We start from the raw sequence: 14,870 nt of genomic DNA, 5'->3' as shown, positions 1-14,870 counted from the left end.
AGAAAGGACAGAAAAAGAAAACAGGACAGATTATTAAACCACCAACATTTTACCCAAATACTTGATTTAAAAATTCTACACATTTAACTGCATATATTCTGTACATGTAACTAAAGAGGGCTAAAAGATCAAACATGAGGCAACCACAGTACCCTGAGATAAAGTGGTTTCTTTTTATTGTTCCATGTGAAAAAGATTTGGAGAATAATCTCTCTTTACACCATAAATGCACACTTAAAACCTCAGGAAGGCTCCCATTTTCCCCTGGATTCCACATCTTACATCTTACCATTGATCTCCGAATCAGTGACAGCCTGGTCTTTGCCTTATTCTCAGCAAATTCCAGGCTACTGATGTCTTTGAGACGAGCCTTGTATTTATTCATCTGTTCTACAACAATCAGCTCCACACAGCTGAAATGGGAGGAAAAAGAGAAAACTGTTAAGAGCTGAAGTAAGCCAAAAAAGTGTAGCCCTCCCAGACTGCTTTTCAGCTAAATGTGGCAGACATTTGGAGGATGAAAGAAAAATCAACATTCCTTATTTTATGAGCTCTAAGACAAGGTTTATATAATGGTGGTTCACAACTTTGGCTGCACTTCAGTATCCATCTGAGAAGCAATTTTAAGTTGCAATGCCCAGGCCACACCCTAAACCAATTAAATTAGACTCTCTAGGGATAGGACACAAACACCAGGATTTTTTTAAAGCTCCTTTTGCAGCCAAGGTTAAGAACCATTACTCTAGAAGGAAAGCAGAGGCCCATAAAAAAAGGCTAAAGTGAAATACAGAAATATTGAAGTACTAAGGCCAAAGGGATTCAGAGCCAGTTAGACTAGATTATAGGAAGTGACAAAGTACATGTAATTTGGTAAAATGGAATTTGAAAATATTTTTAGAGACTATAAGCATTCCTAAAGAAAAGCTAAATTTAAAAAGACCCTCAAAACAAATAATGTCTAGTTGAAGAAAAGCTAAAGAAAATTTTCATCCTCAGCATAAGAAAATGCAACAGTGTCTAGTAATCTTCTTAAAAACGTCGGAATTTTGCAATCATTCACTATGTCTGATATCTGGATAAAGTGGCTACACTGACTCAGAAGTCCCTGGCATCTTGTGGAGGTGATGGTAACTGGCCTTACGTGGTAGTCTTACTGATGTCTTGCACGCTTTGTAGTGGGTCAATGGTGTCAGGGCATCGAAGAATGCAGGGAGCAAACACAATGGCCAAAGCATTAGCAGACATTCGATTAGTTTCCTCCTGTAGAGCAATCCTAAGGAATAAAAAAACCAAGCAAAGTGGGGATTAAAAGGGAAAATATTAAGGACGTAGGCAAAGGACATGAGAAAAAGAAGACATACGACATCAGCCACAGAGTACTGGAAGGATATTCATATCAGTTGAAAGGAGACACTTGCAGACTTTTCCCAAAGCTGTTCCTTTGCCTCTAGAAAATGCACTTCCACTCTGTTCCTTACTTGAAGCAATACAGGCCAGCAGATAGCTTATCAAAGGAAATTTCTGACCCACTGCCATACCCCTGATGAATGTGTCTAAAGAACGCCGAGTAGAGACTTTAAGGTATTCTCAGACAGTCATAGCAGATATTCAGCTAACATTTATATAATATTTACCAGAGATTTATCTAATCAAAATAAAGATGGCTTTCTTCCCAACCACTGCAGATATTTATCCTCAGAGATGAGACCACTCCTGAAGTCTCTTTGGTCAGTCAATTCTCGAGCACCATCTAAACCCATCTCCTATGAATTAGGTTATGTCAAGACATATACACCTCCTTTCTACTTTTTAGTTTCAGGAATGAGAACAGGCTCGTCTACACAGTGCCACCATGAGGCTGAAGTTGTTACACGGCTCAAATAGGGCACAGAAGTCCCTGCCCTGAAGTCCAACTCAGCTGAGGATTTCTGCTGCAAGGAATTGAAAGCACCTGTTCGACGCATTAACTTTATAAACAGGAAAAAGAAGATCTGTCAGTTTTCCAAATGAAGGAGTTCTTCACTTATTGAAAATAATCCAAGAAAAACTATTATACATTCCCTTGCTCCCTGAAATTACCTGACTAGATGAAAGATGAGGCGTTCCAGCGTATTGAGATGAGTTCGGGAGAGTTGGTCAATCACAGAGTATACACCACGGATTGTTTCTTTTCTCTCCTGAAGGCCTAAAAAGATTAAGGACAGCCAGTAAGATTGAATATCCCCTCCAGTATGCTACATCTTCTTCTGAACAGATAGTAGGTAGCAAGGGAGCCTGGCTCTAAATTTTAAAGTTTTTGGAGAGGCAGGTGTATCTGTATGGCAGGAAAAGAGCAGGTCAGTTACCACTAATCTTCCTTTGCTTGAGTTCTATATTCACTAAGCAGTCTCCTGAGTTTTAATCTATACCCCAGTAATTCTTATTACAACAGAAGGAAAGAGATGTCCTAGTTTTTTAAGGCATTTTGTGGCAGACTGATTCCCTACTAAAATTAATTAATTGCCATGTAATTTATAAATTGGTCTTATGGGAATTTGAGGAGTCATGCCTCAGGGCCTAAACACTTTTAGGCAGGCCTCCAGCAACATTCTACACATCTGTAGCACTGAAACTGAACTCCATCACCTGGTAGGCTTTGCATAAAATAGAATTCTTGCCTAGATTCACAATTTAAATGAATATAAGCCAGCCCTTAAATCTATTTAGTCTTTTAATTTATTTATAATCTTAGTCTTGAAATCTCTTTGTGAGAAGCAACAAAATGACCTACTCAGAAAACTCTTAGGATACTGACATTTTAATGAATCTCTCAAAAGTCAACATTTGACTAGGTGAGAGTACACCAGCAGTTCTGTATTGACTATCAAAAGCTTATTTTTGGATCTATATGGATTAAACCATTAGAGGATGGCTAAATAATCTATAATGAAGACAGCATTCCTTTCCCAAGTGTAGACCTTCCCTCAAATCCAGGAAGCCTGGACTTACCCATAGCTCGAAGAAATTCCTCATAGAGTTCAAAGGTCATGAGTGGATTAGGCAAATCTCGAAGCCATTGTTTGAATACACTTGCAATGACATGTATGTTATAGTCATCCAGGTTTACACTCTCAGCATCTATTTAGAGACAAGAGTTAGACAACAAAGCCAAAACATGCAAAGAGTTTCAAATAATTCACTTTAGAAACTGTCAGCACCAAAAGAAGCCTTCATGTTCTTAGTCAAACTAATATCTTCTACAATCTAACTCCATGCTTTGGAACAGTACTTGTAACTGTGGTAAAGGAACAGTTTTTTGTTTTCCAAATCTCTTGTAGACTGAGATATGTAAAATAAAATACCATATGCTTTCATGTTAAAGAACTGTTAAATAACCACTATAAATGTTTCTAAATGTTTGCTCTCAGTTTCTGTACTTATATTGTGTATTGATCTGTGAACCACACTTTGAGTGGCAATCTTTAGGATGGCAGATGGGAAAAGGACCCAGAGGACATTTTCTAAAAGTAAGGCTAATTTTAAGTCATTTTTAAAGGTGAACGGACAGTAATAAGTGAATAGAGGAAATGTAATGAACATACCCTTACTCTGTTTCACTTATAAACTCCCCAAGGTTATACAAAAGAAATGATTTGGAGGATATAGGATGAATGGTTTTTCACTTGTGCTGACCCAAGGTACAAGAGACCAACTGTCAACTGCCTTTAACCTGGAGTAGATGGAATTTCTGGTAGGCAGAATGGCCTGCTTGAGTTTTACCAGGCATTTTCTGTTGTTATTTCCATATTGACTAATCTCTCCCTGATTTGCTCATTAAAAAAACCAAAACAAACAAAAAAACTATAAAGAAAAAGCATGTGGGTAAGTTCTTGGAAACACAGAGATAAGCTTTGTATCTAGGTGTGATTCAAAACAATCTATTCTGGGGAGCCTGAGTGGCTCAGATGGTTAAGCGTTTGTCTTCCGCTCAGGTCATGATCCTGGAGTTCTGGGATCGAGCTGCACAGCAGGCTCCCAGCTCAGCAGGTAGTGTGCTTCTCCCTCTGCTCCTCCCCCTGCTCGCTCTCTCTCTCTCTTTCTCAAATAAAGAAATAAAATCTTTAAAAAAACAACAACAGCAACAACAATCTATTCCTTCCCGAAAGTGGTAAAGAGTAGAAGTTGACAATAAAACCAAAGTCCAACTCTTGCATATATATTCCAGGGCTGAGGCTATACCTCTACACAGGTACATGTTCAATCCACCAATTAACAGTTTAAATAACTATGTCATGAATGTAGGAAGTTGAGAACATGCATCAGAAAGACACCTGAAGTCAGAGTAACAGAGACTAACAGGCAATAGTTTAGATTATGAATGCAGAACATCTGGGGTTAAATCCTAGCTTCATCACTTATTGGTGGTGCGTCTTTGGGCAAGATCCTCTGTAAGCATCAGTTTCTTTCTCTGTAAACAGGGATAATAATCCCTAATTCATAGGATGCTGTGAAGATTAGCATCAAACATCAGCACACTGCTCTACATCATCATCAACAGATTACCATTTAATTTCCCTGAACCTAAAATTTCTTAATTACAGATATCACGATCTTACCAAATTGTTAAGATTTTAAATGAGAGCTGTGTGAAGTACCTAACAGTGCCTTGTACAAATGATATACTCAATATATATGTGCTGAATTGACCATACAAAAACAAAGACTTTTAGAAAGCCACAAATGATTAATAAGCACCACAGAAAAGATGGCATTCTTCTGGCTGCAAGAAAAAGATCAACATGTAACGAAAACTTTAAAAAAGCATGAAATGATCTATTTAAATAAAAGCACTTGGTCTTGATTTGGAGAGCACCATCTTACCTGTATCTAGACCTTGTCGAAGCTCCTTGATTTTATTAGTTGAACCAGACTTTCGATAAATACCTTCTGTGTACAGTCCATGCATTTCAATGTAGTTTATGAGCTTTTCCACCACTAAAGGAACAGTTCGTTCTTCGCTGGTCAAACGGGACAATTCAACCCCAAATTGTCGAGATGACAGCTCTGGATCATACTAAATGGAAGATAAATTGTTGTTTCCAAATACATTCAAACATCTTTAAATGTGTTTAACCAGTTATTTAAGAGGAAATATTTTATATTTCCCTGAAGTTTCATGAGCATAGTTATAAGAGTTGGAGGGAAAGAGAATTATGGTTAACGCTGACAATATATATCAAGTCAGATGTTAGTTTCAATCCTTTCCCACTAGGAATCCCCTCAAAATATAAGAGGGTAGAGAATGAAGGCAGTGGCCTTCAATGCTCATGTAAACTTTGGGGATGTTTAACTGAACAATGATATCATAGCTAAAGGCAGAGACACACACAGATTGGCCCATGATTCATGTTCGAGCCCTTTCTTATTTACTTCAGTAGTGTATCTGATATCATAACCTTACTATAGTTTATGTGACTGCAAAAGAAGAGCTTATCCTGAAGATTATTTGAAGTAATTCACAGAAAAGAAAAATACCAGGTATTTATTACCTCTGAGACTGAAATCTTTTTTGTAAATCTTTTTTGTCTCTTCCTTCTCTTGCATCATTCTCCATCTCTAACACAACACGCATTCTCTCCTTCAGTCCGCATCCAGTCAGTGCCAAGTTCTTGTGATCAGTCAGCACACCCTAATTTTTCTTTTCTGTTCTATTGCCACCACCCTATTTCAAACCTATATGTCTGCCCACTTGGACTATTTCCAACAGCTTCTTGGTGAATTTCCCCACAACCATTTTCTCCCCTTTTAATACATTGCATAGTATATACAATCTACTTTAGTATCCAAAAAAACCTTCAGTGATTAACTAGTATGTATCAAAGTAAGGTACAAACATTCTTGAGTCTAACACTGAAGATATTTCTTGAATTGATCTTAATTTCCCCTTCCAGTCTTATGTTAATACATTTGTCATTTATGTGCAGGAAAACAAAATCAAGTAAGAGAAGACAGTCTTTACCCTAAGACTAGCGCTAAGACTAGCAGTGTTAATGTGTGGCGATAAGTAAACAGTAAAAACAGATTTATTAGGTAATATGGAATCACGGAAATAAAACAAGTAGATTGGGAAGGATTGGGCTGGGTAACAACTAATGACCTTCATTAAGACCTGATGCCTAACCTAACCATTGAAAAGCAAATAGTACATAAGAAGAAAAGGCAAGAACCTTTTAAGCACAGAAAACACAGAAAAAAGTTGGGCAAAACAAACTAAAAGTAATCTGATATGGCTGAACTAAAAATGAGAAAACACTAGACAGATTACAAAGGGCTTCAGGTACTAAAGCACAGACTTTGGGTCTTGTCCTGACAGCTAACGAAAGGCAACAGAGAATTTTAAGTAGGGAAGACATAAGTTTTATATTATTATGCAATTTCACCTATATATACTCTGCATTCCAGCATTTTTTTTTAAGATTTTATTTATTTATTCGACAGAGATAGAGACAGCCAGCGAGATAGGGAACACAAGCAGGGGGAGTGGGAGAGGAAGAAGCAGGCTCCCAGCGGAGGAGCCTGATGTGGGGCTCGATCCCATAACGCCGGGATCACGCCCTGAGCCGAAGGCAGACACTTAACCGCTGTGCCACCCAGGCGCCCCTAAGTTATCTTAATGTAAGGCAGTATCTCTGAAAATTTCTCCAAGTCTGAGGTAGAAGAGAAAGGACATTTAATCTTAAAATATTTAGAGGATGCAAATTAAAATTTTGCCTAGGCTATTTACGTAATTTCATATTTGCAATTGAAATATCACTTTGCTACCTCACAGGGTACTACAAAGATTAAGCAACAAATGAACATACATAGCACAGTATCTGATATATGGCAAATGCTCAATAAACTGTTAAATATCGCTCGCTGCAATGATTAAAACAAAATAAACTTTACCCAAACTTCTTGCTATCACTGTGGCACATATAACCTATTTATTTAAATGTTATGGCTATCCCCAGAGCATTAGGCATGTTAATAAAGATCTGTGAAAGCAGAAAATCAAAATACTTGATGGTATTAACAAATTTTTTAAATCATTTGATTTGAAACCAGCTAATTTAAAGCATATATGCAAAAAAATTCTTGAAATTAAGAGAAATTAATTTCACTATTTACAACTGAAAAAAATTTGAGTTTTCTTTGTAAATATATGTATTTATAGTTATTTTCCCTCCAAACTACCTTATATATTTTAAATAAAAATTCATTGACGTATATGACTTACATACATAAAGGTGTACAAACTATTACGTGTACAGCTTGACAGACTTTGACAAAGCTGATGCACACTTGTTATCAGGACCCAAGTCAGGAAATAGAATACAACGAGCAGTATAAAATTCTCAAAACCATCCCAGCCACTATGTATTTTGATAAATAACCAGCATATGTACTTCTATCAGTAAAAATTAGTTTTACCTACTTTTCAACATTTATTAATGGTATCATATAATATGTTTACCATGAGTTACTTTCAACCATTCTTGAACTTTATATAAATAAAATAATATGGTATGTGCTCTTTTGTTTCTGGCTTCAACATCCTGAGTAAAAATAGTTTAAGCTCATATAGTATTCCATTACATAAATAGTTGACCCTTGAACAAGGGTTGAATCATGCAGGTCCAATATATGTGGATTTTTTTTTCGATAAATACAGTATAGGGGCACCTGGGTGGCTCAACTGGCTAACGTCTGCCTTCAGCTCAGGTCATGATCTCAGGGTCCTGGGATGGAGCCCACATCAGACTCCCTGCTAACTGGGAGTCTCCTTGTCCCTCTCCCTCTGCTCTTCCCCACTACTCGCACTCTCTCCCTCTCAAATAAATAAAAGCTTCAAAAACAAATAAACACAGCCCTGCAAATGTATTTTCTTTCCTTATAACTCTCAATAACATTTTCTTTTCTCTAACTTACTTTACTTTAAGAATAGTATATAATATATATAACATACAAAATATGTGTTAATCAACCGTTTATGTTATAGGTAAGGCTTCCAGTCAACAGCAGGCTATAAATAGTTAAGTTTTGGGGGAGTCAAAACTTATACACAGATTTTCCACTGTGCAGTGGCATGTTGTTCCAGAGTCAATTGTATACCATAATTTATTTATACATTCTACTGCTGATGGACATTTAGCTTTCTTCTAATTTGGGGATATCTCAGTGCTGATATGAATGTTCTTTTATTTGTCTTTTGGCATAAACATCTATGTATATTTGCTGGGTATGTATCTTGGAGTGATACTGCTGAGTCATTACAAATGCTTATGCTCAGATTTGATAAGGACTGCCAAAACTTCAAGATTACTTACGCCAACTTACACTCCTACCAGTAATGTACTAAAGTCCAAGCTGCTCTACAACCCTGTTAGGATGTTTTCCATTTAATCATTCAAGTGGGTATATATTTCACTATGGTTTCAATTTGTATTTACCTGATGATTAGTGAAGGTGGACACCTTTTCACGTCTACTGGTCTTTTGTCAAGTGCTTGCTTAAGCCACGTGCTCATTTTTCTACAGAGCTGATCATCTTTCTTACTGATTTTTGATGCTTTTTAGATATTGTAGATCCAAGATGGTTGTATGGATTGCAAATGCATTCTCCCACTCTGTGGTAGATTATTTATTGGTGGTTTCTTTGAATAATGAGTGGGTTTTGAATTTTATCTAATGTTTTTTCTCTTTAAGATAATCATATTTTTTATTTGTTCAATGTGAATTTTATCACTTTTTATTTTTTTCAGGGAGAAAGTTTTTCTTATTAATCTTAATTATGGTATAGTTAACATACATTGCTATATTACTTTTAGGTGTACAATATAGTGATTTAATGATTCTATATACTACTCAGTGCTCATCATGGTAAGTGTACACTTAACCCTCTTCACCTATCTTACCAATACCCCAACCAATCTCCCCTCTGGTAGCCACCAGAGTTTGTTCTATATATTTAAGAGTCTGTTTTTTGGTTTGTCTATTTTTTTCTTTGTTTTGTTTTATGAAATTCCACATATGAATAAAATCATATGGTACCTGTCTTTTTCTAACTTACTTCAGAGTTAGAATTATACTTTCTAGACCCATCCACGTTGTGGCAAATGGCGAGATCTCATTTTTTATGGCTGAGTAATATTCCATTGTGTATATATACCACATCTTCTTTATCCATTCATCTATCAATGGACATTTGTTTTGCTTCTATAATTCAGCTATTGTAAATAATGCTGCAATAAACACAGGGGTGCATATATCTTTTTGAATTAATGTTTTCGTATTCATTGGGTAAATACAAAGTAGGGGAATTATAGGATCATGTGGTAATTTTATTTTTAGCTTTTTGAGGAAACTCCATACTGTTTTCCACAGTGGCTGCACCAGTTTGCATTCCAACCAACAGTGCACGAGGGTTCCTTCTTATCCACATCCTCACCAACACTTGTTACTGCTTGTGTTTTTCAGTTTTAGCCATTCTTTTTTATTTTTATTTTGTTATATTAGTCACCATACAGTACATCCCCAGTTTTTGATGCAATGTTCCATGATTCATTATTTGCGTATAACACCCAGTGCACCATGCAATACATGCCCTCCTTAATACCCATCACTGGGCTAGCCCAATCCCCCACCCGCCTCCCCTCTGAAGCCCTCAGTTTGTTTCCCAGAGTCCATAGTCTCTTCATGGTTCATTCCCCCTTCTGTTTAACCCCCCTTCATTCTTCCCTTCCGTCTCCTACCGATCTTCCTATTTCTTATGTTCCATAAATGAGTGAAACCATATGATAATTGTCTTTCTCTGCCTGACTTATTTCGCTTAGCATAATCTCCTCCAGTCCCGTCCATGTTGCCGCAAATGTTGGGTAATCGTTCTTTCTGATGGCTGAGTAATATTCCATTGTATATATGCACCACATCTTCTTAATCCAGTCATCTGCTGAAGGGCATCTCGGCTCCTTCCACAAGATACAGTTTTAGCCATTCTGATAGGAACGAGGTGGTATCTCGCTGTGCTTTTGATTTGTATTTCCCTCATGATGAGTGATGTCGAGCATCTTTTTCTATGTTTGATGGCCATCTCCATGTCTTCTCTGGAAAAATGCCTTTCATTTCTGTTTTTGTCTGATTGCTGTGGCGAGGACTTCCAATACCATGTTGAATAAAAGTGGCGAGAGTGGACATAGTCTTGTTCCTGACCTTAGGGGAAAAGCTCTCAGTTTTTCCCCATTAAGTATGAGGTTAGCTGTGCGTTTTTCATATACAGCCTTTATTATGTGGAGGTATGTACCCTCTAAACCTACTTTATTGAAGGTTTTTATCATAAACGGATGAGATACTTTGTCAAGTTTTTTCTGCATCTATTGCAATGATCATATGGTTTTTATACTTTCTCTTGCTGATGTGATATATCATATTGATTTGCAAATGCTGAACCACCCCTGTATCCCAGGAATAAGTCTCACTTGATCATGGTGAATGATTTTTTTTAATGCATTGTTGAATTCACTTTGCTAATATTTTGTTGAGGATGTTTGCATCTATATTTATCAGAGATATTGGCCTGTAGTTCTCTTTTTCTATACTGTCTTTACCTGGTTTTGATATCAGGGTAATGCTGGCCTCACAGAATGAATGCGAAAGATTTCCTTCTTCTTGTTTAGAATAGTTTGAGAAGAACAGGTATTAATTAATTATTCTTTAGATGTTTGGTATATTTCAGCTGTTAAGCTGTCTGGTCAGGGACTTTTGTTTGTTGGAAGTTTTGTTTTGTTTTGTTTTTTTAATTACTGATTCAATTTCATTGCTGGTACTGGTCTGTTCAAATTTTCTACTTCTTCCCTATTCAGTTTTGGGAGACTATACATTTCTAGGAATTTATCCATTTCTCTAGGTTGCCCAATTTGTTGGCATACAATTTTTCACAATGTTCTCTTATAAGTTTATATTTCTGTGGTGTCAGTGGATATTTCTGCTCTTTTATTTCTGATTTTGTTTGAGTCCTTTTTAATTTTTTTATGAGTCTGGCTAAAAGTTTATCAATTTTGTTGATTTCAAGGAACCAGCTCCTGGTTTCACTGATCTCGTGGGTTTTTTTAGTTTCTACTTCATTTATTTCTGCTCTTTCTTTCTACTAGTTTTGGGTTTTGTTTGTTGTTCTTTTTAAATTCTTTTAAGTATAGGGTAGGTTGTTTGACATGTTTCTTGCTTCTTGAAGTAGGCCTGTATTGCTCTCAACTTCCTTCTCAGGACAGGTTTTGCTGCATCCTAAAGATTTTGGACTGTTTGCTTTTCATTTTCATTTATCTCCATGTATTTTTTTAAATTTCTTCTTTGATTCCTTGGTTGACCCATTCATCGCTTAGTAGCATGTTATTTAACCTCCAGGTATTTGTGCTCTTTCCAGATTTTTTTTTGTTGTTGATTGCTAGTTTCGCATTGCTGTGGTCAGAAAAGATACACAGCAGGACTTCAATCTTTCTGAATTTGTTGAGACTTATTTTGTGGTCTAATATGTGATCTATTCTGCAGAATGTTCCATGTGCACTTGAAAGGAATGTGTATTCTGCTATTTAGTGATGGAATATTCTGAATATATATTTTAGATACATCTGGTCCAAGTGTCATTCAAAGTCACTGTTTCCTTGATTTTCTGTTTGTGTGATCTATTCATTAATGTAATGGGGGTATTAAAGTCCCTTACTATTATTGTATTACTATTAATTACTTAATGTTTGTTACTAGCTGCTTTAATGTATCTTGGGTGCTCCCATGTTCGGTACATAAATACTTACAATTGTTATATCTTCTTGTTGGGATTGTTCCCTTTATGATTATATAGTGTCCTCTTTGTCTCCTGTCTTTGTTTTTTTATGATTTTTTAAAAAGTTTTAATTAATTTTTTTAGTAATCTCTGTACCCAACATGGGGTTCGAACTGATGACCTGAGATCAAGAGTCACATGCTTCTCCAACTGAGCCAGCCAGATGCCCCTGGGTGGCTCAGTCGTTAAGCATCTGCCTTCGGCTCAGGGCGTGATCCAGGAGTCCTGGGATCAAGCCCCACATCAGGCTCCCCTGCTGAGAGCCTGCTTCTTCCTCTCCCACTCCCCCTGCTTGTGTTCCCTCTCTCGCTGGCTGTCTCTCTCTCTGTCAAATAAATAAATAAAATCTCTAAAAAAATTTTTTAAAAATCTGATTTGTCCAATACAAGTATTGTTACCCTGGCTTTCTTTTCACTTTCATTTGCAATGATAAATGCTTTCTATCCTTTCACTTTCAATCTGCAGGTGACTTTAAGTTGGAAATGAGTCTGTGTAGGAAGTATCAACATGGGACTTGGGGTTTTTTTAATCCATTCCATCACACCATGTTTTTTGATTGGAGAATTTAGTCCATTTGCATTCTAAGTAAATACTGATAGGTATGTATTTACTGTCATTTTGTTAAACTTGTTTTATGGTTGCTTTTATAGTTCATTTCTGTTCCTTTCTTCTCTTGCTCTCTTCTCTCATGGTTTGCTAGTTTTCTTTAGTGATATGCTTGTATTCCTTATTCTTTACTTTTTGCATATCTGTTACCGGTTTGTAATTTGTCATTACCGTCAGGTTTATATATAACACCTTATGCATTTAGCAGTCTATATTAAGTTGGTGGTCACTGAAATATGAGCCCATTCTTTACTCCTCACCACTTCCCATGTTCTAGGTATATGGTGTCACATTTTACATCTTTTGTTAGTCCCCTGGCTGATTTTTATAGATATACTTGTTTTTACATGCTTTTATGCTTCCTGTTTTTCTTCTTCTTTTTTTTTAATTTATTATATTAGTCACCATACAGTATATCATTAGTTCTGATGTGGTGTTCCATGATTCATTGTTTGAGTATAACACCCGGAGCTCCATGCAATACGGGCCCTCCTTAATACCCATCACCAGGCTAGCCAATTCCCCACCCCCCTCCCCCCTGAAGCCCTCAGTTTGTTTCCCAGAGTCCAGAGTATCTCATGGTTCATTCCCCTTTCTGTTTACACCCCTTCTTTCTTCCCTTCCTTCTCCTACTGATCTTCCTGCTATTTCTTATGTTCCATAAATGAATGAAACCATATGATAATTGTCTTTCTCTGCTTGACTTATTTCACTTAGCATAATCTCCTCCAGTCCCATCCATGTTGCTGCAAATGTTAGCTAATCATTCTTTTTGATGGCTGAATAATATTCCATTGTACTTATGGACCACATCTTCTTTATCCATTCGTCTGTTGAAGGGCCATCTTGGCTCCTTCCACAATTTAGCTATTGTGGACAATGCTGCTACGAACATTGGGGTGCATATGGCCCTTCTCTTCACCACGTCTGTATCTTTGGGGTAAATACCCAGTAGTGCAATTGCTGGGTCATAGGGTATGTGCTTCCTATTTTTCTTACTACTCCTACTTATGGTCGGTCTTTCCTTTCCAGAGTCCCCTTCAACATTTCTTGTAGGGCTAGTTTAGTGGTGAATTCCTTTAACTTCTTTGTCTGAGAAACTCTTTATCTCTCCTTCTATTCTAATTCATAGCCTTGCTGGATAGAGTATTCTTGGTTGTAGGTTTTTTCTTTCAGCATTTTCAATATATCGTGCCACTCTATTCTGGCCTTCAAAGTTTCTACTGAAAAATCAGCTGTTACCCTTAAGGGGTTACCTTGTATGTATCTGTTTTCCCTTGCTGCTTTTAAAATGATCTCTTTATCAATAGTTTTGGCCATTTTAGTTACTGTCTTCGTGTGTACCTCCTAGGGTTGATTTTGTTGGGGCCTCTCCTTGCTTCTTGGATCTGGATTTGTTTCCTTCTTCATATTAGGGAAGTTTTCAACCGTTACTTCCTCAAATAAATTTTCTGCCCCCTTTTCTCTCTCTTCTCCACTGGGGTCTCTATTGTGTGACTGTCATTAAGCTTGATGGTGTTGCAAGTTCCCTTAGTCTATTTTCATTTATTATTTTTTTTCCCTCCTCTGTTCAGTTTGATTGCTTTCCATTACTCTGTCCTACAGGCTGCTGACCTCTTCTTCTGCTTCCTCTAGTCTCCTATTTAGTCCATCTAACGTATTTTTAATTTCAGTTATTAGGTTCTTAATCTCTGGCTCTTTTCCAAGTTTTCTTTTGAGGGTCTTACTGAGGTCCTCTGCTCTTATCTCAAGTCCAGTGAGTATCTATATGACCATTACTTTGAATTCCCTATCAGGCATATTATTTATCTCTGCTTCATTTAGTTCTCTTGCTGTGATTTTTATCCTGTTCTTTCATTTGGGTCACATTCCTCTGTCTCCTCATTTTGTCTAACTCTCTGGGTCTGTTTCTATGTGTTAGGAAAGTCTGCTACATCTCCTGCTCTTGAAAGTGGTGGCTTTATGAAAGAGAGGTCTTATAATGGCCTACAATGCAAAGTTCCCTGTTCACCAGAACCCGGTGCTTCAGAGGTGTCTCCTATGTGTATTGTATGTACCCTGTTATTGTGACTGAGTCTTCAGTCCAGTCATCTACAATGGCTCTCTCTGCCTGTTGTGGGCAGGGCTTGGTCCCTGTGTTGTTAGTGGGCCAGTCTGGGGCCACCATGGGCTTAAGTAATCAGACCAAGAGTTTGCCAGAGATGCAGCAGCACTGAACTACAGGGTACTTTCCCTGTGTTGTCTCCTGAGACGCTTTTGCTGGTGGGCAGGGCCTGCAGTTGGACATGATGTCTGTCCCTAGCCCACTGCTGGGGCTGCAATTTATACTGGTATGTGTGGTTATGTTTCACTCTCTCCAGAGCAAGAAACACTTTGGAGTGGTGCTGGCTCCTGTCAGGGCCACTTGTACA

At 37.3% G+C, this 14,870-nt stretch overlaps 1 protein-coding gene across 11 annotated transcripts in view; it reads right to left on the bottom strand.

Annotated features, from left to right (window-relative positions):
- Nucleotides 1–14,870, bottom strand: part of MYO9A (myosin IXA) — a 307,312-nt gene that overhangs the window by 45,804 nt on the left and 246,638 nt on the right. For all 11 annotated transcript variants that reach the window (XM_034660724.1, XM_034660725.1, XM_034660722.1 and 8 more), the window contains 5 exons: nt 4,861–5,053; nt 2,989–3,117; nt 2,080–2,185; nt 1,142–1,273; nt 290–413 (listed from right to left, as the gene is read on the bottom strand). In XM_034660724.1, coding sequence (XP_034516615.1) covers nt 290–413; nt 1,142–1,273; nt 2,080–2,185; nt 2,989–3,117; nt 4,861–5,053 — 684 coding nt within the window. The remainder of the gene's footprint in view (nt 1–289; nt 414–1,141; nt 1,274–2,079; nt 2,186–2,988; nt 3,118–4,860; nt 5,054–14,870) is intronic.

The sequence above is a fragment of the Ailuropoda melanoleuca genome, chromosome 5 (assembly GCF_002007445.2).
Source record: "Ailuropoda melanoleuca isolate Jingjing chromosome 5, ASM200744v2, whole genome shotgun sequence".
Taxonomy (NCBI): Eukaryota; Metazoa; Chordata; class Mammalia; order Carnivora; family Ursidae; genus Ailuropoda; species Ailuropoda melanoleuca.
The sequence above is the reverse complement of the archived record's forward strand: the minus strand, read 5'-3'. Positions and strand labels throughout refer to the sequence as shown.